The sequence below is a fragment of the Eutrema salsugineum genome, unplaced genomic scaffold, assembly GCF_000478725.1.
Source record: "Eutrema salsugineum unplaced genomic scaffold, Eutsalg1_0 scaffold_13, whole genome shotgun sequence".
NCBI lineage: Eukaryota > Viridiplantae > Streptophyta > Magnoliopsida > Brassicales > Brassicaceae > Eutrema > Eutrema salsugineum.
Genome location: NW_006256885.1, coordinates 3904008 through 3924750, shown reverse-complemented (window position 1 = coordinate 3924750; position 20743 = coordinate 3904008). Strand labels below are relative to the sequence as shown.

The following is a 20743-nucleotide window of genomic DNA, read 5'->3' as shown; positions in this document are numbered from 1 at the left end:
CGCTGAATCGATATGGAGATGACGAACAAACCCTAGGATTTGAGAAAGTCTCCCTTTTTACCCACGTTTGTTTTTTTTTTTTTAATCGGTCCATTAAAGTGATCTATCAATAATATTATGCTGCAGTAACATTTTTTTAATGCATGTAAATATTTGTTAAATTAAATACTATCCTTGGAAATGAATCGATAGTCTAACAGTCTCTTTCTCTTCTTCGTTAGGACATTCACCTTGGTTACTTGAAAGTCACGGTACATTCACCGACTTGTAATAAAAAACGCAATTTTCATTGTCATGCGATTTCCTTTTTCTTTGATACTAGGCTCTGTTTCTTACTCTCTTACGACTTCTCTATGCCTCTCGTCTCTTTCTATTATGTATTAGGTCTTCGTCTTCGATTTCTTGTTACTAAAGGTAACGATACTGGGCTCTGTTTTTCAGGTTCGGGCCAGCAGCTATCACCAACTGATCTTCCGATTTGGGTCTGAAGAAGAAGAAAGTGACATATCGAGCACTTACAACTCTCATTATTTAAACAGAGTGAAATGAAAAAAGGTTTAGCCTTGGCAACCGATTACTTCTCTGATGCAAAACAAGCTCGGTGAAGGAGGTTTTGGTCTTATATATAAGGTACGACATATTCTGATATTAACTTAAAGCAGATTTTGATGTTTCCGCTACTTTCTTGAAGATGGGGAAGAAGTGGCTATCAAGAGACTAGAGCTACGATCACGGTAATGGAAGCAATGTGAGCTAGTGAACTTAAAACAAAAAAAAAAAAAGATCGTATGTGAAAGCTCATTGTTTATGTATGTGGATTTAACATGTAACCTTATTTGATACCAAAGTATTTTGAATGAGTCAGAATGATGAATATCGAGTCAAAGTAGGGTATTACGAATAATGTCGTTGACTTGGCCCTCCCACACGTTTGTTACCCCTAATTTAAGACAAACGATCTATTTTGAGTGTGTTGATTTGATTACATATTTAAATAATTAAATGTTAACAACAAAAGCTAAATTTTTGCACGTAAAGTAAACCATTTTTTTTTTTTTTATTGATCATTTGAATCATGAGATTTACTATTTTATGTAAGGTGGTTTCTTGCGTTCTCATATTCATCGTTCTAATTAGCCATGTTAAAGGTAATTAATAGATATACCATTCGTAATTTTGAATTTGATTGGTTATACAGAGAATATGAAAACATTGACTGTTACTTTATCGATTGTTTACCTAGAAGAAAAAAAAAAAAAGATTACGTACTAATCTACAAATAATTAATAAACAACATTGTATTGATGTAAAACACCACAATATTAGAGGTAGAAGGAAGGGCGTGTCAATTTGGATTGAGGTTCCCTGGGAAATGCGGAGCTGATGGAAACAAAACTTGCATGAACGAATTTCAGAAGGTTGTTCCTCGTTGTGACTGTCTTGACCAGAAAAGGGGAGGTGTCGACCACCATTTCTGCACATGTTTCCTTCGTCAGCCTTGCTAATCATGTTTTTATTATAAATTAATTTCAAGTTAAAAATCTTTAACTACATAAGATAGAAGCAACGAGAGTTTTTGGTGCGCACATAACAGACGAAAATGTTGTGCCACTGTAATGTTTTATTCCAGACCAATTACTTATTTTTTTTATTGTTTTCTACTGAAAATCATTAGATTTATTACTTAAAATGTAATATGCAAATCTTATAAATTTTCTTTTTATGCGTTTTAAGCGTTCCAGGTCATTTATATGATTAGATTAGGTGATAACTAAACTTGAGATGCATGTGTTATACTTATATCATATATTCAGTGCACTCTATATATGGTATTTACCTAACTTATTATTTTGTAAATCCTTGATAAAGTTAATATTTCACTCGACGATCTCTGCATGATTATATCTGGTAAGTGGTAACAATAAATACTGTATAAACCAATAGCATTCGGTTACACCTCTTTCCAGTAGCATGGAACTCTTGGTAACCAACGATTACCAAAAACAAATTACAAGAGTAAACAAAATACAGATTAGAGGAAGTTCGGGATAATATGTAAATTATGTATGTCATAATTGGCTTGTTGTTCAAATTCTAAGCCAAAAAAAAACGCATGAATCAAATTTCAATCTTTTTTTTTTTGGCAAACATATATATATATATATATATATATATATATATATATAAGTTCTCTATGGACTATGATTGATTCTCTTATGGTGATTTTCTATCTGGTCAATCGACTATCATGAATATTGTCTTCGGAGAAGGATACGAGACTAAATCTACCTCCTTACATTAGTCTTTGCTCAGTTATATCATTATCCTAAGAAAATTAATTAGTCTTCATTAGAAAGCTAAGACTAGTATGCTAACTTTACGTAGATCCTTATTTAGGCGTCATTTAGATATAGATAAAAGTTATTTAAATAGAGTTAGTTCATCATGATTCATGACATATATGTATTTTTTTGCTAAAAGGCTTAGTTCATTGACATATTGCGGTCAAGCTTCCATGCATCTTCTTATAGATCTAGAGTTAAGTTATCAGACTTAAGCATAGCTATGATAATAATAAAATGTAAATTAAAGATCCAATTGCAAGACATGTGAATAAATTGATGTTAGTTAAAATAAATCTCCAAAGAGGTTTATAATCCATAGATATATAAAACCCCTTCTTTCAACAAAAATAATGTATATATAGTACCATAAATCATCACAATAATAGAAGAAAATTAAGATCATGAATAAGAGAGAAGAGAAGGAGGGAACAAAATTAAAATCAAAACGAGATTTCTTCTCTCGGACATGAGATGAGATCTATGGCTCTCTCTTTGATATTCAACTCCATGCTATGCTAGTAGAAAACACGTAATTATATAGTTTTCTACAATACACGTAAATCCATCATTGGTAAATTATTGAGCACTGGAGCTGGAAAATGTATCGGTGAATAGAGTTACCATCATGGTGGTGGAAGCAAGATGAGCTAGTAAATTTCATTGTCACTTGGATAGTTGGATTTTTTTAGATTGAGTTTTGATGATTTGTGACTTGTGAGTCTATCCATTCCGACCTTACCTCATTATATAAAGGTTTAGGAAGATTTGTCACCACTCCGACAAATCTTTTAGATAATATTTTCTCTACGAATCAATCATTGGATTAATAGTTTTCATTTTCGTAGAATATTCTAAATATAAATCGCAATAGATATCTGATATATTCTAAAATATATGAAAGTAAAAATGTATTTATTCGAGCTCAGATTTAGCGACCACTCAATAGGCCGGATTTTCCTAGCAACAATTTCCATCAAGATTGTGATGTCAAATTCCTAATGCATATCAAACAGCATATCATCTTGGAACGCGATGCACTTTTACATCGTTTTCTAGTTTTGTCACTTGCTTAATATTCGTTGGGTTTTTTCACTCTGTGTTATATTCGTTGGGTGTGTGTGGCTATTTTTATTGTGGAGAAAAATAAAAAAAGAAGAAGCGGTTTTCCATATTTCGAATTCGAATACAAATTAGACTTTCCACGTGGACGCTTGTGTGGCACGGAGTGATCACGATTCACGCGGGATTCACATAGGACTATATATATATATAAATGATCGCAGAACAAGAACCAACTATCTAAACTCGAAGAAACAGATTATATTATTGTTGTGTTTTGGGGGCTTAGGGAACTTATATTTGTTTTCTCTTCGAGTTTCAGGTCTAACCCTTACCCTAACAATTCAGCCATGTCTTCCAAGCAAGGTTACTATTTTCCTCCTGCCCTCAAGTACTCTGTTAATTATCCCCAAGAAAGATTATTGATGTCAGGATTTTAGGCGTAGAGAAACCTCGTTTCGAATCAATCATTTTGATCTATCTTGCTTCACAATTTTTGTTTTTTTTTTGTTGACATGTGCTTGCTTTCTGGTTTGATCTCATGGGTTCATTGATCAACCTGCTGGTCCATTAATCTCGTGTGCTATTAACGCATCATTGAAATTCAAAAAAAAAAAAAAAAAATCGTGTCTTTTGATTTGACGTGGTTCTTGTAAAACATTTTGAAAAATCCAACCTTTAATGTGATGTGATTCTTGGTTGATCGGTTTCTCTTTCTGGTGTTTCAGGAGGGAAATTGAAGCCCTTGAAGCAGCCCAAGTCTGGTAAGAAGGAATATGATGAGGTATGATCTTTCTTCAACTCGCTTATTGCCCCTTTTATCTTGGCAATTTTTGGTCGGTTTATGTGTTTTGTGCATGTGTTTTGCCTGCAAAGTTTATGTATCTGGGATCTGAGCTATGATCATAAACATCAGCTCCTAATCCTGTATCCGAATCTTTAGGTCAATTGCTGTCTTGAATACTGGTCTTGAATTATGACTTCAACTTGTGCGTATTTCATTAGCTCAACGTTTACTTTGTTCCGAATGCAGCATGACATGGAGTTACTGCAGAAAAAGAAGGAAGAAGAAAAGGTAAGATTTGTTTTCTTTTCTTCTTCTTCTTCTAATCCTAATCATGATTCATTTTACAATTTTAAAGAAGAATTGGTTGCTGATTATGTTGTTTTTCTGATGAGAACAGGCACTTAAAGAACTTAGGACCAAGGCATCACAAAAGGGATCATTTGGAGGCGCAGGGCTTAAGAAAAGTGGGAAGAAATAAGAGAGCAATCTCCTCAATGTAAAAAATTCTCAAATCTCCCTTCTTGTTGGGAATTCATATTTCAGAAAACTTATATATATGCTCGTGGTTGTAACCATTAACATCATGTTGCAAAGCTTCGATTAAACAACAAGAGAAAGAAGCCCATTTGCACCAGCACAACAGATGTTAGTTAGAAAGCCGATTACACACCACCATTAACAACAAAAGATGAGACATTTAGAAAGAAACCAAAAAAAGATTACAACTTTTCAAGTCCAAAATGTTTTGCAAATGTAACCTCCATCAAGCACTTCCTTGGCCAAAATCTTGAATCCTGTCACCATGAACGCTCAAGCTTTCCATTGCTCTACTAATCTCCAGCCCAGAACTCATCTCAGCCAACACATGAGGATCGTTGTAATGCTGAACAGCTTGAACAATTCCCCTTACTTTCTTGAACGGATCCGGACCATCGAAAACCTCTGCACCAACGAAAACTCCATCGCAACCTAGCTGCATCATCAAGGCTGCATCAGCCGGAGTCGTGATCCCACCCGATGCGAACTGCACCACCGGAACCCTTCCCATCTGCTTCGTCTGAGCCACCAGATCATACGGTGCTGATATCTTCTTAGCGAACGTGAACACCTCGTCGTCGTCCATGTTGCTCAGGACTCTAACATCACCCATCAATGACCTAACGTTCCTCACAGTCTCCAAAATGTTCCCTTTCCCGGTGAGCTCTCCTTGGATCCTGATCATCGCCGCACCTTCTCTGATTCGCCTCAAGGCCTCTCCTGTGTCTCGGCAGCCACATATGAACGGAGATCGGAAATTATGTTTGTTGATGAAGTTTTCTTCGTCAGCGACGGAGATGACCTCGCTCTCGTCAATGTAATCGACGGCCAGAGATTCCAAGATCTGAGCCTCCACGAAATGACCGACGCGAGCGCGTGCCATCACCGGAACAGACACCGCTCGCTTCACCTCTTTGACGAGTACCGGATCCGGCATCCGACGGACGCCAGCGAGCGATCGAACTGGATCTGAGACGATTACAGAGCATGCGCCGGCGGATTCAGCGATCTTAGCTTGGTTTACAGAAGTGACTTCGACAATGGCGCCGCCGCGGAGTACCTGAGCTAATCCAACTTTGACGGAGAAGGGATGGTTTTTCTTCGCGGCGTCGGTGATCGCGGATCCGCTGTAGACAGTAACGGCGCCTTGATCTTGGTCCGCCATTGTTGGATTGTAGAATGGTTATCACAATGGATGATCTGATTTGGAAATGGCGAAGAGAATGAGAAGCAACGTTGAAAGTGAGGAGAAATATAGAGAAATGGAGAAGAAGGAAGAGTGTGGTTTGGTCGAGAAGCTTCCGAAAATGTCAAAATAAGGTCGTCTCTGAGAATCAATTAGGTCGCCGATCAGAGAAAGAATCGAGAGTTCTTCACTAACGACGACGTCGTATTGTCCAAGTAAGAGAAACAAAGTGGGCCTCCACGAAACGAAGACCCAAAGTAATTGGGGCTTTTATTAAGAGCCGTTCGATATGAAGGAAACAGGTGGCATCATCTTGTGTGATTCTCGCTTCCTCAGATATTTTGTTGAAAAGGGACACGAGTCAAAGAAGAAAGCACGAAATTTACGAAATAAAGGGGGCGCCAAAATCAATCCAACAATTGTCTTACTTAGTGGCCCACCACATGTGGGGTTTCTGTTTTAAATGACAATTGCCACGACCTAGACGGCGTCGTTTTAGTGCTCCTCACGAGCTTCAAGTTGTGTGTTGTTGGTTCAATCAAATTTTTAATTTCTTTTTTCCAGGTTTCAATCAATTATAATCGAGAACGTGAATTTTACTCTTTCCGTCGATTTTACTCTCTCCCTGCTACACACCACTACCAAAGTTCTAAAGTTGTTTTTTGGGGTTTAATAAAGTTCTAAAGTAAATGTAAAGTTCTTACAATCTAATAAGATGAGACAAAAACAGTCGGCAAGATAAAAAAAATGAAACAAAATCTAAAATTTCTAGCTGTTGTTTTTATATAAATCCTCATCATTCTAAATGTACAGTAGAAAAGGATGCATCTTAAATTATATGGTACTTGAATTTCATTATTTAGAATTTGATTATCCGATCATAATTCAACTAGGCAGAGTTTTATGACATCATAAACTAATTGTCAATCTATTTTACGAATTTAAAGTTAAAACATTTTCAATCCAAACTATTTGGTTACCAACGTGTTTAGTTCTAGTTTAATCTTCATCAGTCATCACTTGTCACTAAAGATGTAAAGCAAAAATAAAAGGAAGAATAAAATGTTTATATATTTGAATATGATTTTTCAAATTTTGATAGTCCAATCCAATCCATTTCTCTTAAATTATTAATATTATAGGTATTTATCAGAAAACAACTCTATATAATTTACCTGGTAGTAATAAGAAATGTAATGCAATCTAAAATCCCATAAAAATAATGTTATGTAAACATTAGAATTGGTCCACAAATCTCATTTTATATTAGATGAATTGAAATCGACATTTATACAAAATTAAGGGAGCGTTTGAAAGAGAGAGAGAAACAGCGACCAATACTCTCTTCTCTGCGCTTTAATTTGAACTTGTGGAGAGAGAGAGAGAGATAAAGGGTTTAGATAGATAGAGAGAAGGAGGAGACGAAGAAAGAGAAAAGAGAGAACAAAGTGTGGTTTAGAGATCCGATTAAAGGATCCGATTCGAGCTCCGATTCGAGCTAGAGAAGAACTCAGATTCCGGCATTCAAGTAGACGATGAGCGGGAGACAGAGATCTGGCGCAGCGGCGGTGCACCACCAGAGGCAGCTCTCCGATAACCTCCTCGACATGTCCTCCTCCAATGGCAGATGGCTCCAATCCAATGGTCTCCAGCACTTCCAGTCATCCGCCAATGTAATCCCTGGAATCTGATCCTTTTCTTCTCCATCTTACATTTCATCGAGGATAGAGAAAATGTTTAAAATTTTTGAATTTTAGTCGAGGAGATTTCTGGATCTTTTCCTTGGGTGGATTGATTATTCCGATCTGGTGTTTGATTGCTCGGAGAAGTTGTCTGTGTTAAACCCGAGTTTAGTGTATTCGATATTTTTTAAGCTAATGGTGAGACTACAAGCAGGATTACGGATACTATGCTGGTGGTGGACAAGGCGGTGGGCAAGCAACAAGAGGATACCAGAATGCTCAGAGAGGGTTTAATGGAGGGAACGACTTCTTTGGTGAACCCACTACTCCTCAATACGGTGCTCGTCCATCGAGCCAAAGAAAGAACACTGATGAATCTGAGTTTAGTCCCGGGCTCTTAGATCTGCATTCTTTTGATACTGAGCTCCTTCCTGAGGTACCTATTAAATGTGCTTCTTTTCAAACTTTTAGTGCCTTCTTGATTGCCATTTACATACTCGCGCTACAGAGGCAAAACTGCAATTCAAGTTTTCTTTTTTCCGTACCATAAAGTAGATTGATTGCTGTAAGAGTGGACTCCTTAGTCCTTACAAAGCACTTTTAAGTCATCAGACTATTTTTAGTTGAAGAAGTTTTGATTTTTTGTCATGGGTATTTTTCTCCTACCAATTTGGTGCACATAAATCAAAACATTTGATAGAATCATATGACGACATCTGGTTATTTGACTCTCTGTTTAACATAAGATAAATATGTGGATTTTATTGCGTTTGCCGTTATGTTCCTGTGGTAGGTTCTTAACTTATTATCTTATCAGCAGATTCCAGTCTCTAGCCATTTAGATGGCCCCTCAATGTTCAATCCTAGCCAAGGCCAAAGCTTTGATGACTTTGAGGCTTACAACAAGCAGCCTAACCGTAGTCGCGTGTTAGCTGAAAACTTGGCTGCTGAGAAGGAAAGGATGAATGCTGTTGCAAAGATCAAAGTTGTTGTACGTTTTCTTCCTTTTTCTTCTGTCCTCATCACAGATCACTTGATTTACCCCTTGGATTATGTGATATCTCTGCCTTTTGCGTTGTGAGTACTAAATATTTTCCTCAGCATGACATGATGTTCCCTGATTGTTTGAGAACAGGTGCGTAAGAGACCACTTAACAAAAAGGAGTCGACGAAAAATGAGGAAGACATAGTTGACACCCACTCCAATGGCTTAACAGTTCATGAAACTAAACTTAAGGTCAGTTTCTGATGGTGCGGGTTCATGCAGTCATAATTTTCTTAGTCATCACTGTAGCAAGACACTACGACTGATCTATAACTAAACTATTGCAGGTTGACTTAACTGCCTATGTTGAAAAGCATGAATTTGTGTTTGATGCTGTGCTAGATGAGGAAGTATCAAATGATGAGGTAAATTCTGTTTTAAAGTACACAGGATCGACTTTTACGCTGGAGGAAGCCTTATTTTACAAATAACTAGTCACTGTTGCGGCGCTTGTTTCTCAAGTTATTATGCCACTCTCTGTAGGTTTATCGTGAGACAGTGGAGCCTGTTGTCCCCTTAATTTTTCAGCGCATCAAAGCCACTTGCTTTGCATATGGGCAGACAGGTAAACAGTCTCCGAAGGAATCATAGATACACAAGGTCACTTTCCAGAAAATCTGACAAGATAACAGCAAGAGCTTAGATCATTACAAATTCATGTAGTATTTGGCATGTCGTCTTACTCGTTCCTAAACCGTGCATATAAATAGTCTTTTTCAATCTATTTGAGAAATTGGTATGAGTCTGATAGGTGATAATCAACATCCACATATCAGAAACAACTAATATTCTGCTTTACATTAGCCAATTTTCTAGAATTGTATAAATTCAAATGTGAACCATCTTTGGTTTATGTATGCCTCTCAGGTAGTGGTAAAACCTATACTATGAAGCCTTTGCCTCTTAAGGCTTCAAGGGATATCCTGAGGTTGATGCACCACACATACAGAAACCAAGGGTTTCAGTTATTTGTCAGCTTCTTTGAAATCTATGGAGGAAAGCTTTATGATCTTCTCAGTGAGAGGAAGTAAGTTGAAAAGCATATCGTGCTGTTATCTTATCTGACTGCAATGCTTATGTATGTATCTGAAAGTCAAATTTTTTTTTAATTTATAGGAAGCTGTGCATGAGAGAGGATGGTAAGCAGCAAGTGTGCATTGTTGGTTTACAAGAGTACAGAGTATCTGATACAGATGCGATTATGGAACTTATCGAGAGAGGTAGTGCAACAAGAAGCACTGGAACCACTGGTGCAAATGAAGAATCCTCTCGCTCACATGCTATACTTCAGCTCGCTATAAAAAAATCAGCAGAGGGAAATCAGTCAAAGCCCCCTCGCCTCGTTGGCAAACTTTCTTTCATTGATCTTGCTGGAAGTGAACGTGGTGCAGACACAACAGACAATGACAAGCAGACAAGGTAGCACTTTACACTATCTCTGTTCCGGGGCACTGATTACTCTTTAAATTGTTCAGTGTGGATATTGTTTCTGGCTATTTGCTTCGATATTTATCAAAATCAAATATGGCACAGATTGGAAGGAGCAGAGATCAATAAGAGCTTACTCGCCTTAAAGGAGTGTATTCGAGCTCTGGATAATGATCAAGGTCACATCCCTTTCAGAGGCAGTAAGTTGACTGAAGTTCTCAGGGACTCGTTCATGGGAAATTCTCGTACTGTAATGATTTCTTGCATATCTCCAAGCTCTGGATCATGTGAGCACACCCTTAACACCTTAAGATATGCGGACAGGTTGGTTTTTACTCGCTCGCTGTTAACTTTTTGTTCTTTTTTTGTCATATGTGCGTCCCATAAACTTATCTATAAACTATGAGAATTGTAGGGTTAAGAGTCTCTCGAAAGGAAACGGGTCTAAGAAAGATGTATCGTCTTCAACCGTAAACCTAAGGGAGTCCACAAAAGTTCCTTTGTCTTCCACACTTCCGACTCCATCTAACTATGATGACGACGTGAATGAGATGTGGACGGAAGAAAACGATGACTTTGATGCATCGGATTACGAGCAAGAGAAACAAATGTGGAAGAAAAACGGGAAGTTAGAGCCATCCTATAATGGTCAGGCACAGGCACAGGAGAGAATCCCAAAACCTTCTATGCCGATGAAGTCAAGAGACATGCCAAGGCCCGATATGAAGAAGTCAAACTCCGATGACAATCTAAATGCGCTTCTGCAGGTAACATATTCTCCTTAAGAAAAAGGAAAAAAATAGTTATCTGTTTTTATCAGCCTTGACGCAAGAATCATTGCTCATGCATATTTTCCAGGAAGAAGAAGACCTTGTGAATGCCCACCGTAAACAAGTTGAGGATACCATGAACATAGTGAAAGAGGTATTAATTTGGATAGTTTTGGTAAGCCTAGTGTTGCGTTCTATTTTTGAATGTCTCTAATCACCTTAAACTCACATGCGCAGGAGATGAATTTGCTGGTCGAAGCAGACCAACCCGGAAACCAGCTAGATGGTTATATTTCAAGACTGAACACAATTCTGTCTCAGAAGGCTGCAGGTATACTCCAACTGCAGACACGTCTTGCTCATTTCCAGAAACGCCTTAGGGAGCACAATGTATTGGTGTCTACCACTGGCTATTGACTGCTCCCAGTCCCGGCTCTAACCCATGGCGAGAGGAGCGACCGCCGTGGATCCAGCGCCCAGTTTTTTAATTGTTTTTGTATGTTTTAAAATTTGATATAAAAAAGCCCCATGATATATTATCCTTTTTTTTTTATACAGCAAGCCCTTGATATAATATCTTATCTTATATATATAACTAAGTAAGACCCTTATCTAGTATCTATGTGATTAACAAAATGAGCTCATAATCTAAACTTACTTTACATTCTAAAATTTCACATATTTGCAGTTTATTTTATTTTTATTAATCAATACTATAAATCTATGATAATATTAGAATCTCATCATATGAGTTGACATATCAGATTTGTATGTTTGTAAAAGGTGACACATTATCAAAAATATTAAATATGAAAAAACAGTAAAAGCAAAATATTGATACACATCGACTTTTTTTTAGCACATCGTAATTTTCCACAGGCAAACCAGTATTCCTCAGTCCATAAGATTCTTCATGGTTTCATCTATATATTAATTTTTTTCTCCACATTCTATTAGTGTCATTGATATATGCACTTCACAATTTTTTTCTCCTCTAAAACTGGATGGGATATATCAATGGCACTTATAGAATTTTTTCTCCTCATAGAATCTCGATAATCACTTTTGACTGCATAAATTTCATCTTGCAAATTTTAGAAAGATACAGAAATACATTTTGTAAGAGTCTTCTATATTAGTATGTCTTTTGTTACGTTTTCCTTCTCTTCCTTAGTAGCTTCATTTTGTTGTTGCTCAAGTATTGTTTTCTCATTGTGCATCGTTTCAAAGAAGTACACACAAGCATGATTCAAACATTCAAGAAGAAAGACTTGTAATAACCAAACAAATCAAGAATATTGAAAACAAAAATTATAATAGCACTAGATTGTTCGGATCAGGCGTAGAGATCACTGAAAAACTTGTCAACGATGTTGAGATACACAGGACTTCTAAGACGAGAATAGTAATGAAGTGCCTCTTCAACGTCAAGGGCTTGCTCTATATCTCCTGCCTCAATCGTATACATCTCCTTAATCTTCCTCTCCATTGTATCGCAGTCTTTTGATGAACGCGAAGAGCAAGCTTCTATTCTCTTCTCTTGATCTTGTTCTTGCTCTTTATTCTTCTGCTCCAACTTTAATGGAACTCCGATGCTGTTTTCGATATCAGACTCCCAGATGTTGAGGAAACTTGCGTAGATATTATCACCATCGAGAGAATTTGATCTGAAAAATGTGCATGAGAAGTGAGTTTTTGGTTTAGTGAGTTTCTTACCTGCACGGAGAATGATTGACTTGAGACTGTGAAGTGTTTTGTGGAAGATACTCTTTGTTTTATGAAACATCTCTCTTCACTGCGACTGATATGTTCTTGTCGGCAGATCAATGTTCTCTCACATATATAAATCATTTTGCAGTCATTGAAATCGAATTATATATTATTAATGTCCTAATGAGTTACTTTAGTTTCATAGTATTTGCGAATGTATCTTTAGTGTCTATTACTCAGCATCAGAAAAGGCTAAAGTGAAAATTTGTCTTGTCTTGGAATGTCACCTTTCTCTTTCTTTTTTTCATGTTTATATAATCGATTAAAGATCTTAAATTAAAGTTAATAAGAAAACCGAGATTGCCGTTGTGTACAATCATGTTTCATGAGTTTCACCATTCACCTAATTCCATTTTTTTCCTTTCTAACCATAATGACACCATGAATTCGGTTTTCATATTGTATGCAACGACTACGATTTTGACGTGTTCTTTTCCAATAAATGAATAATCTAGCTACCTCTCTTTTGAAATTATTGACGACGAAAGACAAACTTTTTACTTATACCTTTACATCAAAGATGAAATTATTGATTTTGTAACTTGGTCACCTCTCTTCGTTTTAGTAACGGGATTGTGATGGATGCACGAATTTAAATTGGCAGCCGAAGCTGTGCATTTCCTTTATTCATTGTATTATAAGGTATTAAACGTTATTCTTGGTTAAACATTAATTATTTCTGTACGAGTTCAATAAAGAGTAAAGGGAAGGAGAAAGAATTATGTACATATGTCCCCTCGGAAGTACTATTGGTGTTTGACAAATTGTTGTCTAAAAGCATGGTTTAGTATTCATTAAGATGCAAGCAAAGCTAAAGCTGCTCTTATTATTTGGACCTACCCACCAACGTTAATCTAAATTTTGATTTTACTCGATCTTGGCGTAACAATTTTTTAAAAATCTTTTTCCATATTTTTTCTCTATGTTAAGATGATTTGAAAGATTTTGGATTTGATGCTTGCTCTGTGTGTGATTGGCCTTGTAAACAAAGGGATTCTTTGATGGGCAACAGAAGTTTCGATGCATAGCCTGTTTATGTAATGTAAAGGCCCATGATTCAACATCAACACTAGAATCAAAAGTTTGGAAATTCCGTAAACTCTTAAGAGACAATCACGGATTCAACACTAAAATCAAAAGTTTGGAAATTCCGTAAACTCTTAAGATACATTCACGAATGTTAGGTGATCTGGATCATCATTTGCATTCTTACCTTGGCTTGCTTCGGTAAAGCTACCACCACGCTGAAGCCTTTCATTGTGCCAAGTCTTAGACCTAACCGTTTAACCTTGTTGGTCACTTGGCAGCACAAATTCCATTCTTATCTTGTAGTACGTAATTAATCAAACTAATCTGTAGTGTACCATATGTATATATGTTTCACATGCAGCAATCTGAGTCCTTTATAACTCAGCATAGGTTTTGAATGATGTTGATTTTCGCAGAAGCAGAAATAAATGTGGAAACCCTCAAATCAACTTCATCTGTATCATTTGCTTGAAGACATAAGAAAAATCGTCTGTGCCATATGATAAATCCTCAACCAGTTATTGATATTACGACTTAAAATGGTATAAATCCATTGTTCCTTAACGTATAACAAAGATGGATACAATTTCGTTAGTTTTAGTTTTTGGACCAATCTTGATACAAAAACTAATTGAATCAAGATTGGTCCAAAAATTAAAACTAACTAGATGAGTATATGATGCGAGTTTGGATGAGTAAAACTAAAACTAAAACTAAGTCCTAATACAAAATAACCAAAAGAAATCGCAAAACGGCAGCGTTTGGATGAGTATATGATGCGAGTTCCCAACACAGTCTCTCTATTCAAGTTTAACTTTTCACCTTTTCCTAAACGAATCTAGTCAAACGAAAATTTTCCTAAACCGAAAGGAATTTGGACAACCCTATTTCTAGGTTTGCTTATAAAAAGAGAGAGAGAGAGATTGCTTATCCGACATATCAGTTTGAGACGCTTAGAAAAGAACAGGAAAAAAACAAAGCTAGAGAGATTATTGGAATCGGACTCAGGCTTCGGAGAGACGTACGGGACGAGATCTACTCGATTGCGAAGGTATGTCATCTAGAAATCTGGAGATGAGAAGAGAGCTTCCCTTTGAATTAGTGGTGGAAATACTCGCTAGAATTCCTGTTAAGGACTTAGTGCGGTTTAGATGTGTCTGCAAAAGTTGGCGGTCGTTGATGCAAGATGAAAGGTTTTATAGAAAGCACATGACTCATGCCCGAACGAGGATTGTGGCGTTGCGTGATTTGGATACTCGTATTCCTATATGCCACTTTTCTTATGAACGTGGCAAGCTAGAGGCGATACTAGAAGCGCTTGACTTGAACATTGGAGATACAAGCTTACTTCTAAATTCTTTTGTGATTGGTCACTGCCATGGACTCTTTTGCTTAGATCTTCGAGATAATACTTTTGGTGTTTGGAACCCGGCATTGAGAGAGTTCAGAAGAATACAAACAAGGCATCTTAACTGGGCTGAGGTGGGTTTTGGCTATGACCACTCAACTCAAGATTACAAGACGTACCCGACTTTGAGGATAATATTTGTGCTCTAGAGCAGCCGCCTTCCAAATCCGGAACCAACACGACGATCTTGTAATCTTGAGTTGAGTGGTCATAGCCAAAACCCACCTCAGCCCAGTTAAGATGCCTTGTTTGTATTCTTCTGAACTCTCTCAATGCCGGGTTCCAAACACCAAAAGTATTATCTCGAAGATCTAAGCAAAAGAGTCCATGGCAGTGACCAATCACAAAAGAATTTAGAAGTAAGCTTGTATCTCCAATGTTCAAGTCAAGCGCTTCTAGTATCGCCTCTAGCTTGCCACGTTCATAAGAAAAGTGGCATATAGGAATACGAGTATCCAAATCACGCAACGCCACAATCCTCGTTCGGGCATGAGTCATGTGCTTTCTATAAAACCTTTCATCTTGCATCAACGACCGCCAACTTTTGCAGACACATCTAAACCGCACTAAGTCCTTAACAGGAATTCTAGCGAGTATTTCCACCACTAATTCAAAGGGAAGCTCTCTTCTCATCTCCAGATTTCTAGATGACATACCTTCGCAATCGAGTAGATCTCGTCCCGTACGTCTCTCCGAAGCCTGAGTCCGATTCCAATAATCTCTCTAGCTTTGTTTTTTTCCTGTTCTTTTCTAAGCGTCTCAAACTGATATGTCGGATAAGCAATCTCTCTCTCTCTCTTTTTATAAGCAAACCTAGAAATAGGGTTGTCCAAATTCCTTTCGGTTTAGGAAAATTTTCGTTTGACTAGATTCGTTTAGGAAAAAGTGAAAAGTTAAACTTGAATAGAGAGACTGTGTTGGGAACTCGCATCATATACTCATCCAAACGCTGCCGTTTTGCGATTTCTTTTGGTTATTTTGTATTAGGACTTAGTTTTAGTTTTAGTTTTACTCATCCAAACTCGCATCATATACTCATCTAGTTAGTTTTAATTTTTGGACCAATCTTGATTCAATTAGTTTTTGTATCAAGATTGGTCCAAAAACTAAAACTAACGAAATTGTATCCATCTTTGTTATACGTTAAGGAACAATGGATTTATACCATTTTAAGTCGTAATATCAATAACTGGTTGAGGATTTATCATATGGCACAGACGATTTTTCTTATGTCTTCAAAGCAAAATGATACAGATGAAGTTGATTTGAGGGTTTCCACATTTATTTCTGCTTCTGCGAAAATCAACATCATTCAAAACCTATGCTGAGTTATAAAGGACTCAGATTGCTGCATGTGAAACATATATACATATGGTACACTACAGATTAGTTTGATTAATTACGTACTACAAGATAAGAATGGAATTTGTGCTGCCAAGTGACCAACAAGGTTAAACGGTTAGGTCTAAGACTTGACACAATGAAAGGCTTCAGCGTGGTGGTAGCTTTACCGAAGCAAGCCAAGGTAAGAATGCAAATGATGATCCAGATCACCTAGATGCAAATATTATTTGTACAACATTCGTGAATGTCTCTTAAGAATTTCCGGAGGAGACGACCACCACGAAAGATATCGGGTCGGACAAATTTTCTCGACAAGGCTTCGTTTTCCTAGAGAAATTTTCTCGAACAAAAATTATACCATAATTCTTCAAGAAAAAAAAAACACCGGTCTACAGATTTTGAATTCAAGTCGGTCACTGGCAAATTTCGACCTTGCTAGAAAATAGTTTTTTGTCTTCAACTCCGTCTTGGGGGGAGCTGCCTATCTCTCCAAGGGTTCTTGTCTTCAACTCCGTCTTGGGCTTTCGTCTCCGAAACTCCCGACTCCATTATCGATAGGTCTTGGGCTTTCGTCCCCGAAACTCCCGACTCCATTAATCGCGAGATGACAGCCGCAGAATCCGATCATTCTCCTATATGCCTTGGGGCATTTTCTGGAGACGCCTATCTCTCTAACTGTTTTCGTATGTACCTGTTTTCTCAATTTTCATTTACAAAAAAGTTACAATAAAAGGTGATGTGATGAACAAAATATACTTTTCCAAAAGCGAAATAAGATTTTGTAAAACAATTTAAACTTAATTAATGGGCAACAGAAGTTTCGATGCATAGCCTAATGTAAAGGCCCATGATTCAACATCGACCCCCTAGAATCAAAAGTTTGGAAATTCACGAAGGTTGTGGAAATGATATTTGCTTCTATTAGCCACCTAAGTGATCTGAATTTTGTTTTCATTCAAATCGTTCCCTTGCATCATTTCAAGATTTCTAGGAGGTTTCGTTGTTTTGACTCCTCTAAATCTTGTATAAACAAATGATATTTTCTTCTTTATTTGTACATAAAGAAAAATTAAACACTTATCGACAATGTTGTTCTTGTTTTGTCTTAAACAAATTTGTTGGTATAGATACATTTGATGGTACTCGAAAACGCCTATGTTGTTTGCACAACACATGCACAATGAAAAATCAATTTGATAATCGCAATATTAGATATTTTTGTGTAGTAATAGTTTTTCAATCAACATATTTTTCAACTTGTGTGATAATTTAAAAAGATGGCTTGCAACTTTTTTAAATTATGTCAATATGGATTATTAACAAATGTCAATTTTTTACTTTCAGATTTTACAAAAACCAAGAGTGGTACACTATGACATTGTTGTCATGTTCTGCTTTCTAAGCGACTTTTCTCTAAGTGACTAGAGAATGGAGATATGCAGATATGCTGGAACTAACTTTGATGAAATTTTGTCAAAAATTTTGTTCTTTTACCAATTCATTTTTAACATTGATTAGGCAAGACATACGACTCTTAAGCTCACAAATGCTTTTCAAACTTTATATTTGTTCGGGGCAATAAACAAGAAAGGGGAGCTAACAAAAATGGGCAGAGAAAAATGGTTGAATTCCCCTTAGAGCAAATGCTTGCTAAGATGGTTCTCTCATCCGAAAAATATGGCAGTGTGGAGGATATTATTACCGTTGCTGCCACAATCAGCTTATCTATGGTGTTCCTACACATAGCATATGAGTCATGGCAGCAAAGTAATTTTTCTAATAAGTGGTGCCATGATAATAACGTTGAGCTTATTTTTCTTATTTCATTTATTATTATACAAATTTCAGCAGCAAAATATTTGTTCAATATACCTTGTAATTGACACATAATACACTGATTTCTCTTATGATCATCATCCTCATTCCCCAATATTTGCATCTGATGGGAAACAAAATAGAAAAAAAAACTAAAGTAACTGAAAATGCATATCATTAATATTCTAACAAAACACGTAAAAAGGGTGAAAGAAACAGTAATTGCGTAAATTCACTAAAAAACACCTATTAGAGAGAAAAACCTTCCTATTTTCCAATTCTCAAGATGATATTTGTGCTCTATATCATAATTTTTAAATAAAAAGAATTGATAGAAATAATAGATGCATCGAAACTAAATAACAAATAATCAAAAAGTGTTGAAAATTATTGTGGTTGATACTTTTCTGTATATATTTTTCGCAAATGAGAATCTGACATGTTTTCAACAAATTTGTATTAGGGGTAAACGAAATTACAATTGCAGTAAGGCCCATTTCCGTCAAAACATAAAAAGGCCCATATTTTCACGTCAACCCTAGAATCACCTTCGTATAAATAAGCTGTCACAAAAGTAAAGCTTCTTCCTAGGGCTTTCTGGCACGCAACTCGCTCCAATGGTGATCTCTCAATTCAATCTATCTACATCTCCACACTTTCTCTTGGAGTTATCGTCGAGAGAGCCATTTTTGATGTTGGTTGTGGACACTTTTGAGTATTGCAGGGGAAGGGAACAGGAAGTTTCGGTAAGAGGAGGAACAAGAGTCACACTCTCTGTGTGAGATGTGGTCGCCGTAGCTTCCACATCCAGAAGAGTCGCTGCTCCGCATGCGCCTACCCTGCCGCTCGCAAGAGGACCTGTAAGACTCCTGAAATTTTATTAAAAACTCTCACTTTGTGTTTCATTTTCTTCGTTTTATGTTGTTAGATTGCAGTTTAGTCTACACGTGGCTTGAAAATCTAGAAACTTTATGGAACTAAGATTAGCTTAGTGTGTCACATGAACGTGTGGAGCAAATGCAATGATCGTTCTGAAATAGAGGTGTAGCTCGATTGAATTGTAGTGTAGTTGGAATTATCACCTAAAATGTAGAAACTATATCTGTTCTCGTGTATCTGTAGCCAATTGATTTCTTGTGAAAGTGTAATAACCATTGGACTTTCGAGAATTGTATATGGACTTTGTTGTCTTCTTTCTCGATTCTGATATTCTTCTTATCTTTATAAATCCGTCTCTCTTTGGTTTATTTTAGATAACTGGAGTGTGAAGGCCATCAGAAGAAAGACTACCGGTACCGGGAGGATGCGATATCTCCGAAATGTTCCCCGCCGGTTCAAGACTGGATTCAGAGAAGGTTAGTGTTATCTTATTAATCGACTCTGATTGATTCCTTACAGTCGAAGTTGGTTTTTTTCTAAATGGCTTGATTTCTTTGTTTACTGTAGGTACTGAAGCCAAGCCAAGGAACAAGACAGCTGCTTCATCAGCCTAGAAAAAAAGCCATTTCGACTAATCGCAGGAGTAAAAAAGCTTAGCTGTTCGCTTTATCTAGTTCGAGATTACATCTGATACATCATCTTCTTGTGGTTTTTGTTTCAATTACGTTATTCGATTATAAAGTTTTGAACTTGCTTGAAATATCATCTTACTTTTGCAATTTCGTATTAGTCGTTCTTGGAACTCAACATCCACCATTTTGGAATTCCATATGTTTATGAGATAAAATTGTGTATAATCAAGCAACACTGCTATTAAAAAAAAAAAATAGCATGTCCCGATTGTGTAATAAGCAAGGACAGTCAAGGGTAAAATTGGAATTATATTCAATGAGCGGACAACTCAAAATCGGTCTATTTCCCATTCCTAATCGGAAAATACTAGAAACACCGCACGCCCTCTTGACGTTGGCTCTTTCCTCCTCCGCTTCATTGGGTTCCGTCGTCACTTTCTCTTTCTTCATCTCGCGACACTGATTTTGATTCGTTGACTTTTCACCTAAACCCGGTCTCTCTATCCCATTGACTTTCTCTACCTAGCGAACAATCTAATTCCCTAATTTCGCCACAGGTGAAAAGTTCTCTCTCCCTCTCTATGTTTGTCTCCGCAAAATCGAGTTTTTACGTCTTTGTTCTCAATTAGTGATTGGATCAATTTGGATTTTTTCTGTTCTATTTTGATCTCTTCGATTGATTCGCTTGTGGGATTGGATTGGATTTGAATCCACTCTTACAGTATAGGCATCTTTTGTTTTCGTTAACAGATCTATCGTGATATTGTGAAGACGCACATCAGAGGAGGAAGATGATTCGTCTGAGAACATACGCAGGCCTTAGCTTTCTAGCGACTTTGGCTGTGATTTATCATGCTTTCAGCAGTAGAGGCCAGTTTTACCCTGCGACGGTTTATCTATCGACCTCAAAGATCAGTTTGGTGCTGCTTCTCAATATGTGTTTGGTGCTTATGCTCAGTCTCTGGCACTTGGTGAAACTCGTCTTCTTGGGATCCCTTAGGGAAGCAGAGGTAGAGAGGCTGAATGA

General features: G+C 36.9%; 7 protein-coding genes across 10 annotated transcripts in view; 4 read left to right on the top strand and 3 right to left on the bottom strand.

Annotated features, from left to right (window-relative positions):
* The first annotated feature begins 3648 nt into the window (after positions 1-3648).
* LOC18025092 (translation machinery-associated protein 7) lies at positions 3649-4720 on the top strand. The gene is made up of 4 exons (XM_006406825.2): positions 3649-3770; positions 4133-4188; positions 4438-4479; positions 4589-4720. The coding sequence occupies exons 1-4, from the start codon at positions 3755-3757 to the stop codon at positions 4667-4669; spliced, it is 195 nt and encodes a 64-aa protein (XP_006406888.2). The 5' UTR covers positions 3649-3754; the 3' UTR covers positions 4670-4720.
* Positions 4721-4783: 63 nt separating this feature from the next.
* On the bottom strand, positions 4784-6071 carry LOC18024279 (pyridoxal 5'-phosphate synthase-like subunit PDX1.2). Its single transcript, XM_006406824.2, has one exon. It carries the CDS (start codon positions 5891-5893, stop codon positions 4955-4957), a length of 939 nt encoding a protein of 312 aa, XP_006406887.1. The 5' UTR covers positions 5894-6071; the 3' UTR covers positions 4784-4954.
* Positions 6072-7232: 1161 nt separating this feature from the next.
* Positions 7233-11476, top strand: LOC18024278 (kinesin-like protein KIN-13B). Of its 2 annotated transcripts, none has more exons than XM_024159686.1 (12): positions 7233-7587; positions 7811-8032; positions 8414-8587; positions 8732-8833; positions 8929-9006; positions 9125-9206; positions 9509-9668; positions 9758-10060; positions 10175-10393; positions 10485-10836; positions 10928-10993; positions 11077-11476. In XM_024159686.1, exons 1-12 carry the CDS (start codon positions 7450-7452, stop codon positions 11254-11256), a joined length of 2076 nt encoding a protein of 691 aa, XP_024015454.1. In that variant the 5' UTR covers positions 7233-7449; the 3' UTR covers positions 11257-11476. The 2 variants fall into 2 exon arrangements, with proteins under 2 accessions (XP_024015454.1, XP_006406886.1); XM_006406823.2 differs by having other exon boundaries at positions 8417-8587; positions 11077-11475.
* A 699-nt stretch (positions 11477-12175) lies between these two features.
* On the bottom strand, positions 12176-12625 carry LOC18024277. The gene has a single exon (XM_006406822.1). It carries the CDS (start codon positions 12623-12625, stop codon positions 12176-12178), a length of 450 nt encoding a protein of 149 aa, XP_006406885.1.
* Positions 12626-15106: 2481 nt separating this feature from the next.
* Positions 15107-15700, bottom strand: LOC18024276 (putative F-box protein At3g16210). The gene has a single exon (XM_024159479.1). It carries the CDS (start codon positions 15698-15700, stop codon positions 15107-15109), a length of 594 nt encoding a protein of 197 aa, XP_024015247.1.
* A 3068-nt stretch (positions 15701-18768) lies between these two features.
* Positions 18769-19870, top strand: LOC18024275 (60S ribosomal protein L37-3). The gene is made up of 4 exons (XM_006406820.2): positions 18769-18825; positions 18930-19065; positions 19459-19560; positions 19652-19870. The coding sequence occupies exons 1-4, from the start codon at positions 18823-18825 to the stop codon at positions 19696-19698; spliced, it is 288 nt and encodes a 95-aa protein (XP_006406883.1). The 5' UTR covers positions 18769-18822; the 3' UTR covers positions 19699-19870.
* A 225-nt stretch (positions 19871-20095) lies between these two features.
* LOC18024273 (ERAD-associated E3 ubiquitin-protein ligase HRD1A) overlaps positions 20096-20743 on the top strand; it is a 3233-nt gene continuing 2585 nt past the window's right edge. For all 3 annotated transcript variants that reach the window (XM_024159868.1, XM_006406817.2, XM_006406816.2), the window contains exons 1-2: positions 20096-20273; positions 20467-20743. In XM_024159868.1, coding sequence (XP_024015636.1) covers positions 20508-20743 — 236 coding nt within the window. In that variant the 5' untranslated portion in view covers positions 20096-20273; positions 20467-20507. The remainder of the gene's footprint in view (positions 20274-20466) is intronic.